This window comes from Chrysochloris asiatica, unplaced genomic scaffold, assembly GCF_000296735.1.
Source record: "Chrysochloris asiatica unplaced genomic scaffold, ChrAsi1.0 scaffold00095, whole genome shotgun sequence".
NCBI classification, from domain to species: Eukaryota; Metazoa; Chordata; class Mammalia; order Afrosoricida; family Chrysochloridae; genus Chrysochloris; species Chrysochloris asiatica.
The window spans coordinates 7389492-7411821 of NW_006408613.1; the positions used below are offsets into that span (position 1 = coordinate 7389492).

The window sequence follows — 22330 nt, forward strand, 5'->3', positions numbered from 1 at the left end:
TCTTATAATGACAGCATGATACTGAACAAGTCAGCTATCTTAGCCATGACATATCTGTGATAGTCACATTATGTATTCATTCATTTGCTTAATCGATATATATTTAAGGTGAATCCCATTATGTACCAGGATATGTAATTAAAGCTGAGACGTGAATGCAAGAGACAAACCCTTGTGGAGTTTAATGTATAGTGATAAAGATAAATAGTAAATAAACATTAAATAAGTAAAAAATCCAACCTGTGTAAATTCTGCAAAACAAAAGAACAAACAATGTTCATCATTTGAGATAGCAATATTCTATCAATGCACAAGTAACATTTTTCCCAAGATGAAATCTGGTTAGCCTCCTGTTATAGATTGTAGGGATACAGAAAGAGCCTAAAAGAGACTGATGAAAATTTCCCCTACCATTACCTGTCCCTTATCTAGTTTCAAAGAAATCTTTATGCTCACTGTAGTGTCATCAAAGGCTTATTTTGATTAGCATATCTGGGTGTTGTTGTTAAGTGCCATTGAGTTGATTCTGACTCATGGGAACTCTGTACAAGTTTTCTGAGATGCTGCTGGCAGGTTTGAACTGTGGACTTTGTGGTCTGTAACACAGTGCTTATCCTACAGTGCCACACCAGGGGGTATTTCATTTTAATTCCACAGAGACTGGGTGTGCATAATATGGCTCAGGATCAAGTGAATTCATTCTTCTCCTGAATTTCCCTGAAGGTTCAAAGTGGACACTGAAGTAACCCAAAACACAGCCATCCAGTCAATTCCAACTCATAGAGACGCTAATGTGTCAGCAAGTCAGCTCCAACTCATAGCAACTTTAGGTAGTTTCTGAGGAGTGGCTAGTAGGCTCAAACTGCCAACCTTTTGGTAAATAGTCCAATGCTGATCTGTACAGAGTAAAACTACGCCATAGAGTAGAAGACTATTATGTTTCTTCCACAGAGTGGCTAGTGGGTTAGAATCCCTGACCTTTCAGTTATTAGCCAAGCACTTAACCACTATGCCCCTAGGGCCCCTGTGAACCTGAGATTAATTACAAAGTACAGTTGAAGCACTCCAGGAACAGGAAAGAACAATACTACATAGCAGGTGGCTCACTGCAAAAACTGTTTACTTCCTCTGGCTTCACAAGGGGATAGGAAAATCAAAGTCAAAATCAATCCAAGGTCAATTCCTATGAAGCAGAGGTCAGACATACCTCCATACTTACAATTTTCTTTGGAGTTCTGGTGTGGCTCTGTAGGATAAGGGCAGAACTGCAAGTGCAGTTTGAACTACAAGATCTGCGGTTCAAATCCATCAGCCACTCCCTGGAAATACTATAATGGGTTGCTATGAGTTAGCTCCCACTATATGGCATTTAACAACAATAACAATACAACCTTCTTTACCCTATTCTGACAGCAACCATTCCTCCAAAAGCACTCTCTGCTTCACATCAGGGTTTGATAATTCATTGTAATGGCCACCAGGTACTCACAGATAATACTCAATGATTGTGTGGTTTATTAGGGAAGTGAACAGGGTACAATTCAGGATCAGAAACAACATTGGATGCAGCAGTTCTCCAGTCAGAAACGCCTCTGCTCTGCTGTATTGAAGACGTGACTTGCTCTTGTCTTCAGCCTCTCAGTCATGTCCCTTGGCCTCTGTCCTTAACAGACAAGTTTTGCAAAGCTTCATTAGCCAGGCTGTCAATGCCAAAAGGGCACATTCTGAAAGCCAGCCTCCTTACTGTAGGCACTCAATTTTAAGTTTGTCTAAGGGTTAGGAGCTCTGGTAGCGTAGTGGTTACAAATCGGGCTGTGAACCGCAAGGTCAACAGCTCGAAACTACCAGCTGCTCTGCGGGAGAAAGATGAGGCTTTCTGCTCCCATAAAGATTTACAGCCTCGGGAAACCCTGTTCAGGGTCGCTATGGGTCAGAACCTACTCAACGGGCACTTAACAACAACAACAACAAGGGCCAGGAAGGAGCTCTGGCAGCGCAGTGGTTACGAATTGGGCTGCGAACCTTAAGGTCAGCAGTCTGAAACTACCAGTTGTTCCTCGAGAGAAAGATGAGGCTTTCTGCTCCCGTAAAGATTTACAGCCTGGGAAACCCTGTACAGGGTCTCTATGGGTCAGAATCGACTCGACAGCACTTAACAACAACAATAAGGGCCAGAAAGACCACAATAGCTCTATCCCTCCATGCGGCTGCCTCTGTCATCACCCATTTTCCAGGTAGAGATCTGACACTCTGCTCAAGGTTTATCTTTCTTGATAGTTCTGTCATTATGAGTTCCTGCTTCTGAGATGGCTCCTTTTTAGTCTAGTGGGATAGCAAAACTCACCAACCCATGTGTTAGAGTGCTATATACCTTATTCTCATGGTCCTACCCAGTCAGACTCCTGGTGTGGTGCTATAGGCTCAGCACTGGACTTAGAACCACATGCCAGTGGTTCAAATCCAATAGCTGCTCCTCTGAAACCCTATACAGGATGGTTGTGAGTCAGATTACACTTGATGACACTTAACAGTAATAACAGCACCCAATCATTTGGTGGGAACTAAGAAAACTTTGGTTAGAAAAGCCATGTCAAGTAAATTCACTGTAGCACTCTCACACACATACTCCAAAAATAGAAATGCCTGTATCTCAATTGGCTTTGTGTCAAGACAAAATTAGCAGATACTAGATGATTAGTTAGTTGCTAGACATAACAGATGGAAACGTGATGTAATGCTGTACAGTCAGGACTGGGTTTGGAAACACAAGGTCAGCTGTTCAAATCCCCCAGCTGCTCCTTGGAAACCTATACAGAGTCACTATGAGTTGGAACAGATTCGATGGCACTTAATAACAACAACAAGGCATGGCAGATACCAGCTGTGTGAGATGGAGACACATATAATTATTTAAATCTAAGTGGGACCACCATCAGCATGACCCTCAGCTGTCTTTGAGATAATTGTGGTTCCTGATCACTACATGAGTTTTATGATGGAATTATGCTACATAGGCTTGAAAAATGAAGGAGTACTGACATCTCCTTAGTGTACTATCTTTTTCTCTATAAAATACAAGCAATGAGACTTTTTCTGCCTAAAAATAGATATAAAAATAGAGTATACTAAGTTATATCAAATCAACAATTAAACTTTAAACATATGAGAATGAGTCAAAAAGTACTGCTACAAAACAGAAATGTTTATTAAACAAAATGTTTTAAATGTGAAGCTATTGTTTCTTGACATATCCTCCATCTATGGTATCTCCATTTCTCTTACTTTTCACAGAAGAATTTTGTGCTGTTTGATTTACACCATGTCAAAGCAGCAGTTTAAGCATCCTCTAAGAACTAAAATCTTGTTCTTTTTAAACGTTCTTTGAGTTAGTGGAACAAAAAGAAGTGGCAAGATCAGGGTTGTAGGGTAAATGAGGTAAGTTTTCCCAGCAAAATCATCCTAGCTGACAGCCTTTGTTAGCCTTGAAGGTACATTGTCTTGATGAGGAAAAAAAAAAAAATTCTCAGCATAATTTTATTAGTGGCTTCATCACCAATGTGGTTTTCAAATTTCTTTAAAACTTCTTCTTAATAAGCCCTCATGATAGTTGATTGAGAAAATCCACCAAGATTGCACCTCTGGAATTCCCCCAAATAGTTGTCATAATCTTTTGAGATGACGTCTCAGTATTGAATTTAACTGGTTCAGGAAATCTTCTTGGAAGCCACCGTTTTGATTGGACCTTGCTCTCTGGATTGTTTTGGTAAATCTAAGACTCATTCACAGTTACAATTCTTTCCATAAAATTGTCTTCATTTGCAACTATATTGCTTAAAAGACTGATGGTTAAGATTAGCTCTTTGAGCTAGCTGATCTTCACAAACAGTTTTGGTCAGTTAAAAACTAACTGAGTCCAAGATGTTTGCTTCAGATTGAAAATTCTTCATTACATGAGATGGCAACTTCACTGATGATTCTACCGGCTTCTTCCACCAGTTTCTGGGCTTTAGTCAAGTTTTTTCATTCATTCATTGAGGTTGATGGTCTTCCTTCTCTTGGTTCATCTTTGAGGTCTTCCCCGACATTTTTAAAAATGTTAGGTCCATTTAAAACTCTTTGTTTTGTGTGGGGCAATATTCCTGTAATGTTTTTGCAAATCTTCAGTGATTTAGGAAGATGTCCACTTGAGTTTTATTAAAAATTGTATATTAATCCTCTTCTCAAAATCATTTTGTCCACAGTACAAAAAATAATCCTTAATTTATTTTATTTTTAATAGCACCCTGAAAATACTATAGCAAATATTTTACTAAGAACACTTGTCTGCGGCCACCCTCTGGTTGTAGAGACAGGTTTAAACATGTATAGTTTGGAATAAACCTAGGCATGTATGAATTAAAATCCTAGTAACAACATTTTTTGATTTACTGTCATATACTAAGAAAGCTACAGATAATTTATAGAGGGTTTTCTCCATGATTATATTGATTTCTGCTTTAACTTTAAGAATTTAAATTAAAAGTTTGCAATATTGAACTAACAGCAAGTACATTTGACATGAATATGTATGGATTTTTTATTAATATGTCTAAGAACTAAATGTTGTGTAGAGCACCACAGGTATTTCTGATTTCATTCTTTTGTTTATTTATCCTGACTTCCTCTTAATGTTCTTCTTTAAGATGAACAACTGAAGTGCATGCTATGCTGGGAAATGCTTCACAATGGAGATTTTTTAACAACAATAATGACGATTACAGGTAGGAAAAATAAAGCTATCGATTTGCTGTCTTTATAACTTTTTTTATTTTGAAAACTGTTTTTATTGTAAATTTTTTCTGTGCTTAAAAAAAAATTGATATACCCCAATTTAAAAAATATTTACAATAATGTAGGATAAAGAGTGGACTGATAACCACAGGTTAACCGTTGAAACCCACAAGATGGTCATTGGAAAACCTATACAAGGTCACTATGAGTTTGTACTGACTAGATCTTACTGAACAACAACAACAGCTTGTTATTTGGATAGTTGGTTTTTTAATGTCATTTACACAGTCGAACTGATTTTTGTTTACAAAATCAGTTTTTTTTGTCAACTAAAATAATTTTTGTCAACTAAAATAAGCTCCTAATATATTCAAACTCACCAGTCACTCCTCGGAAACCCTATACAGGGTCTCTAGGAATCAGAGCTGACTCAACGGCACTTAACAACAACAACAATGTATCAATTTCAATTTATATTAGTTACCCTAATAAATAACTTTCTCCACAGAGTTCTTCACCATATATGTTGTTGCTGTTAGGTGCCGTTGAGTCAGAACCAACTCATAGTGACCCTGTGCACAACAGACCAAAATACTGGCCCATCCTGCACAAACATCACAATCGTTGCTATGTCTGAACCCATTGGTCCTTGAACCCATGTTGTTGTTATCTGTGGTCAAATTAACTTACAGCGACCCCACACACTATTGAACTAAATGCTGTATTTTCCTGCGCCGTCCCCATGGTCAGTTGAAAATGAGACCATAGTGATCCATAGTGATCTTTTTAACTGATAGATTCAGTAGATTTCAGATCTGTCTTCATAGCCTTAATCTAGAAGTTCCAAGGAAACCTGTTCAACATGGTAGCAACACACAAGTGTCCACTGACAGATGACTGGAAATTCAACCAGATATCTGGCATTAAATGTGAGATTCCTGCCAATGAACCATCAAAGCCTCTCACCATATATATTGCTGTTAAATGCTGTCAAGTCACTGTTGACCCATAGCAACCCTGTGTAGGGTTTCCAATGAGTGACTGGTAAGTTTGAACTGCTGACCTTGTGGGTAGCAGTCCAATGCTTATCCTATAGCACCACTCCAGGACTCCTCCCCATATGTAGTGGTGGTGGTTGGTGGTTGGTGGTTATGTGGCACTGGGTCTGTTCCTATTTGTAGCAACTTCTGAGGTTGTAACTCTTTACAGCTGAGAACCTTATCTTTTCCTCTAGGGTTACTAGCTATATTGGGCTAGGTTACTAGACCAATTGGTGTGGAATTGTTGGATAAAGCACTGGACGACAAAGTCGGTTTGAATCACAAGGTCGGTGGTACAAACTTACCATCTGCTCCTCAGAAACCCTTTAAGGGTCGCTATGAGTTGGAATTGACTCGACAGCTCTTAACAACAACAGTAGCATCAGGGATCTTTCACCACATACAGTCAGGTGTTAAAGTGAAATTTCAGCTTGAACAGAAAGAGTGTGGTGGCTCCATAGGATAAGCACTAGACTGTGAGCTATAAGATTAGGAGTTGGAGCCCACCAACCACTCTAAGAGAGAAAGATGAAGCTTTCTGCTCCTGTAGATTGAAAAACCTCCAAAACCTTATACAGGGAAACTAAGAGTCTGGACCATGTGACACGACAGCATTAACAACAACACAACATTTCAGTGATACAGAATTAAATCAACAAAAAGTTTTTGGACTATATTTTTATGTGTACATGCATATTTAAGCAAATTAATAAATCAGTTTCTTAATCATATTTTAGAAATTATAACCATTGTTTTAAAACTAAAACTTCTGAATAATTATGTTATTGGTTAAAATAATGTCTGAATTTTAAGTCATTAGAACTGCAAGTTCGGCAGTTCAAGCTCACCAGCTGCTCCTCGGAACCCCTACACAGGGTCACTATGGGTCAGAATCGACTCGACAGTACTAAACAACAACAACAACATCTAATTTCAAATGTGCCCTAAACATACGGTATGTTGTTGTTGTTGTTAAGTGCTGAGAAGTCAGTTCTAACTCATAGTAACCCTATGTAAGGTTTCCAAGGAAAGACTGTGGTGTTTGAACCACTGACTTTGTGGTTAGCACTCCAGTGCTCTTCCTACAGGGTCACTATACTAATTTTACATAATAGATTCTTCTGTAAGTAATAGCATAACTATTTTCAGCATATGAATATAATTTTGCTTTTCGTATATATAAAGTGTGTTTCTAGATTGATGTTCTAAGACTAAGGATTCTTCAATGTTAATTATCTGAATTGACTAGGTTTTAATAAAGATGCCTGGAAGTTCAAAACATCAACATTTTTCTCTATGATTCTTATAAAGTCTACAAAGCTGTGAATTTTCAAGCTTGTTTTTCAGTATATTTGCCCTTTATTTCTAACTATAAAACTGAAAAGAAAAACAACTGTGGTTTAATAAAAGAAATTTTAAGATAGAGTATTGGATTGTAAACAGAGTTTGCTGCTCTCCCTGTAGAGGATTTAGCCATAATCTGTCTGAACACTTAACAGCTTGAATAGCCCAGTCATCATATGAAACCCAAACTCAATTTTTTATAAGGAAATATAACCTTTGTAGGTAAAATGACATTTGTTTGAAAATCATTCCTTCTGCTTAATTTTATGAATTTTATGTTTTGGTTTTTATTCTGTCGTGAGATATTGGTATGAAGGGAGATATAATGGTAAAAGTATTTCATGTCATGATGTTACTAGAACCAATTCTATAACCCTGAAGGATTTCATATATTGTATTGTAGACAAATTAACAAACTATTTGCATGTTGGAAATTTTATTTTTATAATGGGTAGTTGGCCTTAGAAATAAATAAGGAAAGAAAATTAAATACTTGACTCCATGATTTACATCAAGCCAAAGTATCTATCATTTAAAAATGAGTTCAGCCTAAACTGCAAAATGTTTCCGGAAACCCTATACTGAGTTGCTAAGAGTTGGAACCAATGCAATAGCATTTGCCAACAACAGCATAAATCAGAACCAACTGGATAAAAACAATTTAGAAACAATTTAGGATTTAACTCATTTACTTTGTGTCGAAACTGTCTCGAAGGCACTAAACAACAGCATACTTAATTTTTAAAGCGTGTTTGCTCTGTAGGATAAATACTGGACTGTGAACCTCAAGTTTGGCAGTTTGAGCCCACCAGCCTCTCTATTGGAGAAAGATTAGGCTTTCTGCTCCAGCAAAGAGTTATAACTTTATAAATCCTACACTGGGTGGCTATGAGTTAGAACTGATTCAACAGCACTTAACAACAAGATACTTAGTTTTATAAAATTGTTGTTGTTGTTGTTAAGTGCCGTCGAGTCGGTTCCGACCCATAGGGACCCTGCACAGGGTTTCCGAGGCTATAAATCTTTACCGGAGCAGAAAGCCTCATCTTTCTCCCGCGGAGCAGCTGGCAGTTTAGAACTGCTGACTTTGCGGTTCGCAGCCCGATTCGTAACCACTACGCTACCAGAATTCATTTTTTTAATTATATGTTTGTATGTAACTAAATATGTATCAGACCAAGATTAAGGTTTCAAAACTACACTTCAGTTTTTTCTGGTACTTATTTTTATAATGACATGTTAAGCTGTTGTTAATTGCCATCAAGTCAGTTCCAACTCATAGCCACCCTGCATAAGGCTTCCAAGGCTCATGGATTTGAACTGTAGACCTTGTGGCTAGCAGTCCAGTGTTTATCTTACAGTGTCACACAAGGGCAGTAATGATAGAGAATGGAAATAAAAAAATTAAAACTTTTCTTTAAAAAGTGTACTGATTCATGCATTGCTTCTCATTCATTTTTTTTTTTTAACCCCTTTAGTAGAAATTCAAGCATAGCTAGATTAATATCCTTTACTCCCCATGGATATAAGTATTTAGCATTTCAAAGATTCAGAGTTGGTCATTTCATATTTTTTATATTCAAAGATGCTGTATTTTTTAGTGCTATAATATTAGATTTATAGCAACTTTTCTGCTATATTTGCATTGTTCATAAACAAAGTGCTTGCCTTGTTCATTTTAACTTGATAATACAAAATTTTCTAATAATCATGAGAGCTTAGGTAGCCACACAGAACTTTCGAGATACTGATCCTTTCTCTGAATTATTGTTGTTAAGTGCCATCTGATCAATTCCGACTCATGGAGACCCTGGTATAGGATTTCTGAAGAGTAGCTGATGACTTTGAACTGCCTACCTTGCAGTTCAAACCGTCCTTGTGGTCCAGTGCTCATCCTAAGGTGCTATACCAGGAATAGCGGCATTCAATGAGTCCAGATCATCCCACATCAGAAAGCCCCATTAAGCTGACCTGAAATGTCTCCTATGATATCCCTACATTATAAACTACATTTTTCCTTTTCCTTTTAAGACTGTTCCTATATCATGTCTTTGTTTACATATTTCTTTTATTCAGGAATGTTCTTTATTTCTGAGTAGTAAAAGAATACATACCCTTTGAACCCTACTAAAAAGATGAAATTAATTATCTGAAGTTTAAAAGTCCTGGTGTGGTGCCATAGGATAAACACTCAACCTTAAGGGGGATTTGAACAGCAAGATTGGCAGTTCAAACTCACCAGCCACTTCTCAGAAACCCTACATAGGATCACTGGGAGTTGGAATTGACTCTGTGGCAATTAACAGCAACAACAATGCATGAATAGTGTAAAAGTTAAAATAATAAAAGTATTTTTTTAAAATTAATAATATCCTTTCCCCCTCTAAACCCACAAATTGATGTAATGCAAAATCTTACAAGGATAATAAAAATTTCCACAATCACTCTTTAATATATGAGTATTCTATTTTTTGTGGCATTGTATTATAATTACTTATGTTTATTATTTTGTTATCTTTATAATGACTTCAAGTCAAAGACTTTGTGTATGTTTGTTTCCCACCTGTTAGGAGATGGTATATTTCTGAAATACCAAATAGAATGAGTTTAATAAATAGCTTCTCAATAAATGTTTGTTAAATTAATTACTAAATTCTTGAATATATTCATATAAGATTTAATGCATTGCATATATTGATGCTTTTGAGTTATGATGTTGCAGGAGAATATTGAAAGTGCCATGGACTGCCAAATGAACCAATAGATCTGTGTTGAAAGAAGTGCAGCCAGAGTGCTCCTTGGAGCCCAGGATGGCCAAACTTCATCTCTCATACTTCAGACATATTGTCAGGAAGGATGAATCACTGGAGAAGGATCTCATGCTTGGTAAGGTGAAGGGTCAGAGGAAGACCCCCCTCAGTGAGATGGATTGTCAATGTGGAAGCATCAATGGGCAACAATAGTGAGGTTGGCCCAAGATCAGGCAGTGTTCTGTTCTGTTGAGCAAAGGGTAGCTAAGAGTTGGTACTGACTCAATGGCACCTAAAAACAACAACAATAGCTATATAGATATATAATTAAATTGCTCCCAAAAAACAGTATTAACCTACCATCACATCTCGGAAATGGATAATTCCAATTTCTGTTGATTCCATGCTGACAAGTGAGGACTGAATGCCCTATTAAAATGTACCCAGGATAACACTCAAACGATATCGATTGTCCCACGCTATAATCTGTGTTGATCATGTATCCATTTTGAAATGGAGGAGGATCTGGGCAGTTCTGTAATTCATAGGCTGAAAAAAAAAACACAAGCAAAACAAAATACAAAGTTATCCATACACATAAATTTAAAATAATTAAGAATTTGAGGGATAAATATGATCACATATGGCTTTTTAAAAGCTTTTCAACAATGTCAGTTCCAAATTGCCAATCATCATTTGGACAGAGAAAAAATATAATTAATATTAGATTGGTAAAGTGGCAGCATCAATGGGCTCAAGCGTGGCAACATTTGTGAGGTTGACCCAGGATCAGGCAGTGTTCCGTTCTATTGTGTAAAGGGTTGCTATGAGTCAATACCGACTCAATGGTACCTAACGACAACAGCAGAATTATAATAATCTGCATTTGATGAATTTATAATATCTTGTATTTGATGAACTTTTATTGTGTCCTTCAAAAATAATATAGCATATACCAAAAAGGAAGTTGACAGCGCTTAGCTTGGAAAGAAAATATATGAGGAGAATCAAATTTAAAAAATAATAATATAGAGAAATAATTAATAAATTCCTGGTGAGTATAGCCTAATAATCCCTTTTTAATTAAAAAGACCAATACAACACCACTCTGAATATTTCTGACTAAGAAATATGCAGTTGTCTTATTTTGTTTTATTTTGTTTACTTAATTGTGCAATATAAATAAATAGGAAATTATAGTCCATTAAATTTTTTTCATTGAAAAAAAAAATCATACCCTGCAGAATCATTTAGATGGCAATTACCGTCAGTATAATCTTTCATAACATATAGTTTATTGTGTTTTGTCATTAAGTGTTTTGTGTACCCTAGAGAATAAATTCTAGGCAGGGTGATATATAATAAATGCTATTTGCAGTCTGTGATTCAAAATTTACCCATAAATTATTGAGGTAAATAATCCATAAATTAGATGAGATCTCCTGATATCATAATATCCTTCAGCTGAATAAAGCATGTAACATTAAAGCACACAGCTGCTACCTGTAGGTTGGCATTTCAAATTCACCAGCAGTTTGGCAGGAGAAAAATCCTGGTGATCTGCTTCCTTTAGGCTTTAGGCTGTTGTTGTTCTTATGTGCCGTTTTATTGATTCTAATTTACAGTGACCCTGTATAGACTTTCTGAGGAGGGACTGGTAGTCTGAACCTCTGACCACGTGGCGAGCACTCCAGTGCTTATTCTACAGCACCATACCAGAAGCTTCATAAACATTCTAACCTATAAACACTGTGCGACTGCTCTATTCTGCTGTTATAGGATCACGGAACCAGAACTGACTGGACAGCCCACAACACTCTTGTGGAGAGGGCATGAATAATTAAAAATAATAGAAGTTGTCCCTGGGACCATCAAGGGAGAAGAGAGGAGAGCGGGACCCTACCCAGAGAAGCAGTGACACCAGAGATGGAGGCAGAGATGATGACATGGAGAGATGGAGCATCTGGGGACTTTAGACCCAAAGAAGGAGAGGAGCTGTGTGCTGACAACTGGGAGGGGAAGGTGAGACAGGCTAGCAGGGTATACCCTGTGGTTGGTTGATGATGCATGCATTGTAACCATGGCAATGAAATGATATATGATAGGATGAATGTAAAGCTAATGTTCTCCCATGTAAACTATCACATAATTCACAATAAAACATTTAAAATAAAATAATAGAAGTCCACTACAATATCTTTTAACCTTTGGAGAACACTATTAAACATAAGGGGTTCTGGTGTGGTATTGTAGGATAAGCATTGGACTGCTAGCCTCAAGGTCAGCAGTTCAAGTCCACAAGTTGCTCCTTGAAAACTATATAAAGAGTTGCTATGAAATGCAACCAATTCAACAACACTTAACATCAACAACATTATACATGAAGATGACTAGGAACTCACTTCTAATAAAATAAAAAGCCCTTGTTTTGAAGAACCAAGTCAAGAGGAAACTGCTCAGCTTCTCTAGTTATATATTACTGCTGAAAGCAGACAGATGACCCTCAGTACCAGACTATTCACAATCAGTTTAGAAAGAACAAGAGGTCATTCATTATCCTCCTCAAAATCAACTGAAACTGGAGTAATTATATGAAGGATGTTAGTCATCGCAAGAGAGACCTTTCATGTGGAATATTAGGTTAAAAGGAAATCCCAATTTAGTTTGTACAACCAGGAAATCTATTGATGGTGAATAAAGAAATTGAATTTTTAAAATAAATGCTTTAAAAACAAATATTCTCTGATTTATGCTGTACTTTCTCCAGAGTTTAGATTTTACACATCAGCATTAATTGCATGAAATAAAGAGGGGTGAAAGAGAAGGAGATTAAAATCAATGAAACAATATGTTGGCATATGCAAAATTGGTGAAAATACAAAAAGTGCAAAACAAATGGATATTAAGCAAACTGTTAACATTAGGGTAATAGTATAGCCTCATTCATCAGTTTGTCATACTGTGGCGGCTTGCACGCTGTTGTGATGCTGGATGCTATGCAATGGGCATTTTAAATACCAGCAGGGTAAAACATGGTTGACAGGTTTTAGTGGGGCTTGTAGACTGAGACAGACTACTTCTGAAAGTTTAGCCACTGAAAACACTGTCAAATATGGTACTAGAAGATTAAATATGAATAGCAGCAAAGACATGGTGCTGGAAAATTAGTTCTAAGGCACACGGATGAGAAGGCACTCAAAATAAGACTGAGGAAAAGCTGCCTCCCCAAAGTAGAGTTGACCATAATGACATAATAGAGAAAGCAATTTGGGATCTTCATTTATTGATGGGACACAACTCAAAATGAGGAGAAACCGCTATAAATATCCATTAACAAATACAACATGGAATGCAAAAAGTATGAATCCAGGAATATAATGGAAATTATCAAAAAAGACATGGAACACATTAACATCAATATCTTAGGCATTAGTAAGATAAAATGCATTAATTGGGCATTTTGAATCTAACAATCATATTGTTTACTATGCTGGGAAAGTCAAATTGAAGAGGAATGGTGTCGCATTCTTTGTCAAATAGAACATTTCAAAATCTATCTTGAAGAACAATGCTATCTGTGATAGGATAATATCCATATGCTTACATGGAAGAACAAATATTACTACTATATTTAAAAAATTATACAACAACCACTAAAGCATGTGATGATAAATTAAAGAATTCTACTAACTTCTTCAGTATAATATTGATCAAGCATGAAATCAAGATGTACTGATATTTACTGATGATTAGAATGCAAACATTGGAAACAAAGAGGAAGGGTCAGTAGTTTTAAAATTGGAATGATATCAAGGCCAATAATTTATTCATTGCAATATATTTTGTAAGCAACATAAAAGAAAATATATACATGGATCTCACCAAATGGAATGAACAGAAATAAAAATGATAAATATCTGGGAAGACACAGTGGAAAAGGTCAATATCACCAGCGAATGCAGAGCAAGAGGCAGACTGGAAGAGATCATCATTTGGAGTTAGAAAACCAAAAGGGAAAAACACACTCAACATTTCTTAAGCTGAAGGAATTGAAAAAAAGTCAAGCCGTGACTTTCAATATTGGATTCTATAGGCAAAATAGAGGCCTGGTGTGGTGCTGTGGGATAAATCACTTGACCGCAAGTGCTTTTATCTGTTTGATCAGCAAGGTTGGTGGTTCAAACTCATCAACCACTCCTTGGAAACTCTATACAGGGTTGCTATGAGTCGGAACCAACTCAAAGGCACTGAAAACCAACAATGACATGGGAAGTTTTTGAATGAGACAAAAAGCAACAAAGAAAATGGAAGAAATACACAGTCAATACACAAAAAAGGAATAGTTGATGTTTAACCATTTCAAGAGTTAACATATGATTAAGAACTAGTGGTACTACTAAGGGAAAAACTTCAAGTGGCAATTAAGGTACTGTGGAAAAAGAAGCCTCCAGTGATTGATGAAATAGAATTGAAATCTTAAACAAACAGATGCAGCTTGAAGGCACTCATTCATATATATGCTAGGAAATTTGTAAGACAGCCACATGGCTAACTGATTGGAAGAGACCCATAACAGTGCCCATTCCAAAGAGAGGTGGGTATCTTCCAACAATATAAATAATATCATACAAGGAAATTTTTGCTGAAGGTAATTCAAAAATGGTTGCAACAGTACATCAACAGAGAACTGCCAGAAATTTAAGCTAATTTCAGAAGAGGACAAGGTACTAATCACATCATTGCTGATGTCAGATGGATCTTGACTGAAAGTAGAGAATACCAGAAAAATGTTCACTTGTGCTTTATTGACTAAGAAATGCTTTTGATTGTGCAGACTGTGACAAACTATTGATAGTACTGCAAAGAATGGGTATTCCATAACATTTAACATGAGGAACCTGAGCACAGACCAAGAGACAGTTGATTGAACAGAACAAGTGGATACTGAATGGTTTAAAATTAGGAAGTCTGTGTGCCACTGTTGTATTCCTTCACCACACTTGTTTAATTATTTGCATGCTGAACAAATAAATTAGGAAACTAGGTTATATAAAGAATACCATGGCATTAGTATTGAAGAAAGACTCACTAACAACCTGTAATATGCAGATGATACAACCTTACATGCTGGAATATGACTTAAAGTACTTACTGATGAAGATCAAAGATTACAGCCTTCAGTATGGTTTGCACCTCATTATAAAGAAAACATAAAATTTCACAACTGGACCATAAGCAACATCATAATAAATGGAGAAAAAAAATGAAGCTTTCCAAGACTTCATTTTGCTCGGATCCATAAACAATACTCATGGAAGCAGCAGTTAAGAAACCAGATGACATATTGCATTAGGCCAAGACCTTTAGTGTTAAGGAGCAAAGCTATCAGTTTGAGGGCTAATGTCTATCTGACCCAATCCATGGTATTTTCAATATCCTCATATGCATGTGAAACTTGGAAAATGAGTAAACAAGACCAAAGAATTGATGCATTTGAATTATGGTGCTGAAGAATAATATTAAAAGTACATGAACTTCCTGAGGCCCATCCAGAAGCCTCTGAGGTGGGACATTCCCACTAGAAAGGACAAGCAGACCAGCCTGGAACAGCTAGAGTGACAGAAGATACATCTTCAAAGAAAGATCATCAGGAAAAACCCAAAACATAAATGGCAATATGACTGGCTACTACAAGAATAAGCAAGTTGTTTGCTGGGAAGTCATCAAGGCAAGCAAGAAGTCCCTTCAGAACAAACCCCCCTCTAAGACTGAAATTCAAAGGGAATACATATAAGGCATGTAAGCTTGCTGGCCTGTAAGCTTGCTGGTGACCACATTGGTCTACCGGTGAGTGAAGAGAGGAGAAAGGCAGCAATGAAGAAATGGGCTGAGTTCAACCACGTTCCATAGACTCTTGTTGACCGGGAGATGAGAGAAAGAAGAGGAAGGGTTGGTTGGTCCACAGTGTGGTGAGACCTGGGGACACCTGAGCCCATGGACAAGGACATAGCCGCAGAGGGCTAGAGCTGAGAGTGAAGCATTCAGTGGATGTAAAGTGAGGGGAGACACACAAGATCACCTAAACTTACAGAGGGTACACATTTGACCTATTACCTAGCCTTGATGGCTTGATAATCAGAACTCGACTAGCCGAAGATTAAAAACATTGATAAAGGAAATGAGGGTAAATTGCTAGAATTTAATGAACTTGACCTATACTCCTGGAGGTAGTAGATCAAAATACCAACAGAGAGGGAAGGAGTCTTCACATCAAGTATCAATGCTATCCCCTCTGTATACAGTGTAGATAAGGATGGGCAACTTAGACATTGGCTACCTAAAATAAGGGGGTGATAAAGGCTCAAAGTGACTTACTTACAAGATTTCAAGAGGGAGTTTACTTTAAGAGCATGTTGGGGAAGATAGAGTCCCCACTGATTAGTTTTCATCTTGTTTAGATGGGTCTGGTGAAAAGAGATGGGGATAAGATTCTTATGATTCAATAGTGGTGAGTAATTATTATTATCATGAGTAATAGTGACTGTCACAGTTGTAAAGGTAGAGGTTTTGTAACAAAAATGGGGGAGTAGTTAATCTTACAGTCCAGAAACAGAGGACCCTCGGACCATCAAGGGACAAGAGCACAAGCGGAATGCAAGACCTTATCCAGAGAAGCAGTGACACCAGAGATGGAGGCAGAGATGGGAACATGGAGAGAGGGAGCAGCTGAGGACTCTAGATTCATGGGTAGAGAGGGACTGAGAGCGGGTGGCCAGGAGGCAGACTTGCAGAATGTGCTCTTTGGTGGTGTAAATTATTATATATGCCTGAGTGTTAAAAAAAAAAAAGAGCTAAAATGAATAGAGAGAAATACTGTTAACTGATGGTACATGGAGGGGATTTTAACCATTGTAATGAAACAAAGTATATGAATGTTAAACTGATGATCTGCCCTATAAACTTTCACTCAATTCACAATTTACAGTGGTTCAAGCTCACTAGCTGCTCCTCAGAAACCCTACTTAGGGATACTATGGGTCGGAACTGACTTGACGGCACATAACAACAACAACCATAAAGAAGTACCACTAAGTTGTTTCAAACAAGATACATATTCTCTTATAGTTCACTTGTATAATGTCTCTAAACAAGAGCCAGAAAAGAAGCTGAAGAGCGGTAGAGCAAGAAGACAGAAATAAAAAGATAAACAAGGGGCACGGACTTTCGAACACACCGAGATAACTCCTGAAACTGGCTACTGAGGAGACAAAGGTCTCCGCACATAATGGTTGTGAGATCTTGGACTTAACACTTTAACTTCAGGTGATCCTTTTATTCATTTGTGAAAGAGAACTAAATATACCTATGCTTTAAGAGAACCAAGGTGCCCTGGTAGTGTGATGGTTTAGCATCAGGTTACTAAACAAAAGCTCAGAGGGTTGAATCCATCAGGATAGAGTAAAATTCCCCATAGGGTTTCCAAGGCTGCAATAGTTACTGAAGCCAACTACACATATTTCTCACACACAGCGACTGGTGGGATCAAATTGCCAACTTTTTAGTTAGCAGTGACTAACTAAATGACTATGCCACCAGGACTCCTCTTTGCCAAAGCTTAGAGTGTGTTTCTTTAAAAGTATGTCAAAAATAGTAAGTGGAATGTGGGCATACAAAGTCACCTTGACCTAGAAGATATATCTAGTGGCACATTCAGAATAAGTATCAAAGGTTATGGGTTCAAAGACATAGGTCTCTTATGAGAATAGGTGTTTCCTAGTTTTCTACTAATAAGTCCTAGTAGTGCTGTAGGATCAACACTGGACTGCTAACTGTAAGGCAGGTGCTTACCAGGTGCTCTGAAGGATAAAGGTTTTCTGCTCCCATAAAGATTCACAGCCTTAGAAACCCTTTACAGGGTTGCTATCAGTTGAGTTTAGAGAGTTATCTACTGCTGCTATAATAGAAGTGCCACCAGTGGATGGTTTTAACAAACATAAATGTTTTTCTTACATTTTAGGATGCTAGGTGTATGAATTCCAAGTGCCAACATAGGGGAAGACTTTCTCTGTTGGCTTTGGGGGAAGGGCCTTGTCCACTTTCACTATTTGTGAGTCTGGCATTCCTTGGAGATTTCTGTGTCTTGGCAACAAGTTTTCCTTGGCTATAGGAGGTTCTCCGCACATGGATCATGAATCCAAAGGCTGCTTTGCTCTTGGTGATACTGAGGTCCCTTTTTGTCTGCTCCATTCCCTCTCCTTTTATCTTTTAGAAAATAGAAGATGATGCATCCTGCATTCCAGGGAAATTATCCTTATATCAAATTAGGGTTGTGAGTTGAGTTAAGGGCTTTGCAATTCATTTAAAAACCCTTACAATGAAGTTGATTGGCTGATCATATCAGATCACATCATGGCGAATGATTTCATTATTGCACAATTACCATATTACATCATTGCACAACCGCCAAACCACGGAGAATTTTGGCATAACCAAGTTGACACATATTTTTGGGAGAGCACAATTCAATCTATGACAAGGTGGTTGAAGTTGTTACTTTTACTGACAGCAAGCCATAAAAGGAAAAGCAAATCCATATGCTCTTACAAAGAAGAATTGGTCAACTATTAAGATCTGAATCCAAGTCTCTTAGAAACTAGTTCATAAATCATTAAAATCACCATAATTGTAGACAGTTTTTCAAAATCTTGCAGTGCTAAGTACTGAGCTAAATTTAAACACACCAGCCACTCCTTGGGAGGAAGAGGAGACTCTCTACTCTATTAAAGGGTTACGTTCTTGGAAACCCTATGGAATTGTTCTACTCGGTCCTGTAGGTTCACTATGAGTTGGAATTGACTTGATGGCAGTTAGTTTCTAACTTGAAAAAGGATACCCTAGAAGGAATGAAAATTGGTGTAGTAATTTTTTGTTCATTGTTTTAGGCTTTCTTTATAAAGAATCTCAGGTATAGCGCTTGTTTCATCTATGTAGATAGGTAAAAAGTGATAGAATAATCTTATGTCCTCTTTTTTTTTTTTTTTTGCAGTTAATTCAAAATTTGCAGAACATCATGTTGAAAGAAAAACAGTAACACAGTTTTAGAAGCACATCAATTTCATATATGAATGTAATTTATATGAAACAGTAGCTGCAGTCATACAATAAGTTAGAAAGAATTCTTCAGTTACTCATTTACATAAAGACATTTAATTGCTTCTTCTCCTAAGAGGGAAAAATTGGTATATACAAACTAGAGCCTATTTGCTCATAAATTTAATTCACATAAAATTCAGCAGCTTTATGATTATATTGATGCATAAGCAAAATTAACACACCCTATAACAATTTTAAAGTAATGTTTAGAAGATATAGCAAAAGGAAGGAGAAAAACAAGGGGATTTTGAAAAAAAAAAAGATGTTTTACTAGTTATAGTTAAAAGACTTAATATTGTACTTAAGATGTTAGGTATTGAACAATCCTCTTCTAAGAGGAAAAGAGAAAATATTCAACATATTCAAATGCCAAATTTAAATTAAAAAGACTAAAAGGAAAAAGGAAGTCGCTAACATTATTATTTCAAAATCATGAAGCATTATGAAAATTTTAAGTACCGAAGCCCTACACAACACAAGTGTTGGATAAGGCACAGAAAGTTACCAAACTCAGCACTATCTTTCATAGAGGCTTTCTCTTGTTACATCTGGGAGAATAATTGTTATTCACATCTATTAATCTTCAGTAATATTTGTGTCAAGTGTTTAAATTACAGGCACTTAATGTGACTACCAATGAAATCATGTAGGCATCTTTATAATCTCTATTATATTTTCTGACTAAGATCTAATTAGTTGATAAATATCTTTGTACCATCATCCATTTTCCAGGCTTGAGTTAGAAATAGGATACATGAACTTCATTTTATTTAACAAAGTCCTATATCTTGCATTTTTGATGTTCTGTGTGAGTAATTTAACTTTTAGACAGCTACATTTATTAGTAGCATTTTTAACCTTTATATAGCCATAAATAAATGGCATGGTTTAAGAAAAAGTGTACAACATAGACATCACTCAGAATGACAAGAAGTATTTGCATGATTTATGTATCTTTCTATGTGTTATTAATGATATACTTAACTTACAAGTCACAAGTAGAACTTCAAAATGCTGATATGACTTACAAATCAGTTGTGCCTTTTCCCAATTTATGAATTTTGTAAAATGGCAAACACTTGAATATGTAAAACCCAGTCACATATGATTCTTTATCAGAAATCAGAACACCAAAAACTCATTTCCTCATTCTATTTCATTGAATTTGTCCTTATATCTCTGTTTTAGAAGATTCACAGCTTATAATTCAAAAAATATAAATATTGCTTAGGGAATTCTCTTAATATCAAATCTAATTTATTTTAAACTTAGATAAATGCTTTCCTGCCCTGAAAGGGACTTTCACTCTGCCCCTTCAGCTGACTGTTCCCATATGGAAATGCTAAGAATGTTCACTGAATGCTTCCAGATTTTGATAATGGCAGAGAAAAAGGAAAAGCATATATATGTGTACTTTATTAATTATGAAAAGTCTAATTCAAAATACTAGCAATTCATTTTTAAAGTATTAGTTTGCAAGCCAAACACAACTTTATAAACTTTGGTTTAGATGATTCCAAAATAGACATTTTGGGTGGATTTTATTGTTGTTGTTACATCACTCTTAGTACACTGACTCAATTTTCAACTTTTGAAGCTATGCAGATACAGTCTTAATGATCCTATGTAGGAAATACCCAAAGAAAGAAAACAAAACACATGGTTTTGAACTATAGAGTTTAGAAATTATATAAAATCAGACATAATTGCAAAAATAGACGATAGTGCTTGCATGGAAACTTGTATTTGAGATTTTTAGTGTTATTATGAAATAAAAGAAATACATTTATATTACAATATTAAGTATATTCAAAATCCTGGAGACTTCTCTCAAAATAATTTGTTTTTAAATGATATGGAAAACTTAAATGATAGTTTATATGGTTATTGCTAAATGCTATCAAATTGGTTCCTACTCATAGCAACTCTGTATAGGGTTGCCTAGGAGCGGCTAGTGGGTTTGAACCTTTGGCCTTATGGTTAGCAGCCCAGTGCTTATCCTACAGCACCACACTAGGACTCCCTTATATAGTTAGTGATACAAAATTATATTACTTTTTCTCATTGAATCAGATTTTAGGACCAAGTTAATAAAAAGTAATATCCAAGTTTAAGATGATAAATTAAAAAATTCAATCTTTTGCAAATATACCTAGCCACTGAACCATAGGGCTCCTTGAATAGATTCAAGACTAAAACTTATTAGAGAAATTAAGACTTAGATAAAATAAGGAAGGGGATGGGACCAGATATTAAAAAAAAAAAAAAATGTGAAAGAAAAGCAAGACATTCATATACTACTCAAAAACATTTTTTAAATTTCCCATTCATCCAAGTTGATATGTGTCTACCTTATTATTCAAATTTTTATTTGAATTTGAACATACAGCCAATACAATAAGTGAAGTAAGTGTTGAAGATAAAATAGTCATCTCTTTTGGATGCCCGCAACAACTTTTGTTACCTTACCCCTACAACTCACCCTTAAGATTCAATAATGTCTCTTTTGCTTACAATCCATCAGTGACTTCACATTGCAGCTGGAAGACAAAATGAATTTGCCCCAACCAAAACTCCAAGCTGTCTGAATTCTGTAAACCTCTCAGACATTATTCTCCACTACATGAAGTTTCTCTCCAGGTAGAACTCTTTGACCATAATCGGTCATTTTCATAGTTTGATCTAATCAGATTTAGACAGTTACTTAAAAGACGCAATATTTTAACAAATAACAGAAACAATCAATTCTGTTTGTACATATTGTAAGCCTAACATGGAAAAATGAAACAACAAAAAATGTTGAAAGTCTCCAGTCTCATAAAAAGAATGCAACCAAACATTTTTTTAGGTTCTGTTATGAATGATACTACTTATTAGAACTTCAATTATTATTATATTTTTTCCAAATCTCAAACTCTGCAGTTTATATGAATATATCATTAAAATAAATTATAATAATTTTCCTTGTAAATATTTTAAATATTCAAATTTGATTTTAAATTGAATCCAAAAGTCTAAAACCTTCCTGAGCACTACTTAGTTCCTTATATCAGCTGATCATTTCCCTATGAAATAATTTAAATGTAAAAGTCATCTCAAAACATAGGTAAAATGCATGCATGTGATTATAGACTTGTCAGTTTGTATTACTGAAGCACATTGTCTATCACTTGTTCCTTTATCCTTAGGACTAGAGCCTTAATTTTCTTTGAGAAAAAGTATGCCCAGATTTGGGGCGGGGAGGGGGGAAAACATACATTTCCCACATTTCTT

The 22330-nt window shown here is 36.1% G+C and overlaps 1 protein-coding gene across 1 annotated transcript in view; it reads right to left on the reverse strand.

Moving 5' to 3' along the window:
- CSMD1 (CUB and Sushi multiple domains 1) overlaps positions 1 to 22330 on the reverse strand; it is a 2529117-nt gene that overhangs the window by 324943 nt on the left and 2181844 nt on the right. Inside the window, exon 40 of the mRNA XM_006866725.1 lies at positions 10265 to 10453. Within this exon, the coding sequence (XP_006866787.1) occupies positions 10265 to 10453 (189 nt within the window). The remainder of the gene's footprint in view (positions 1 to 10264; positions 10454 to 22330) is intronic.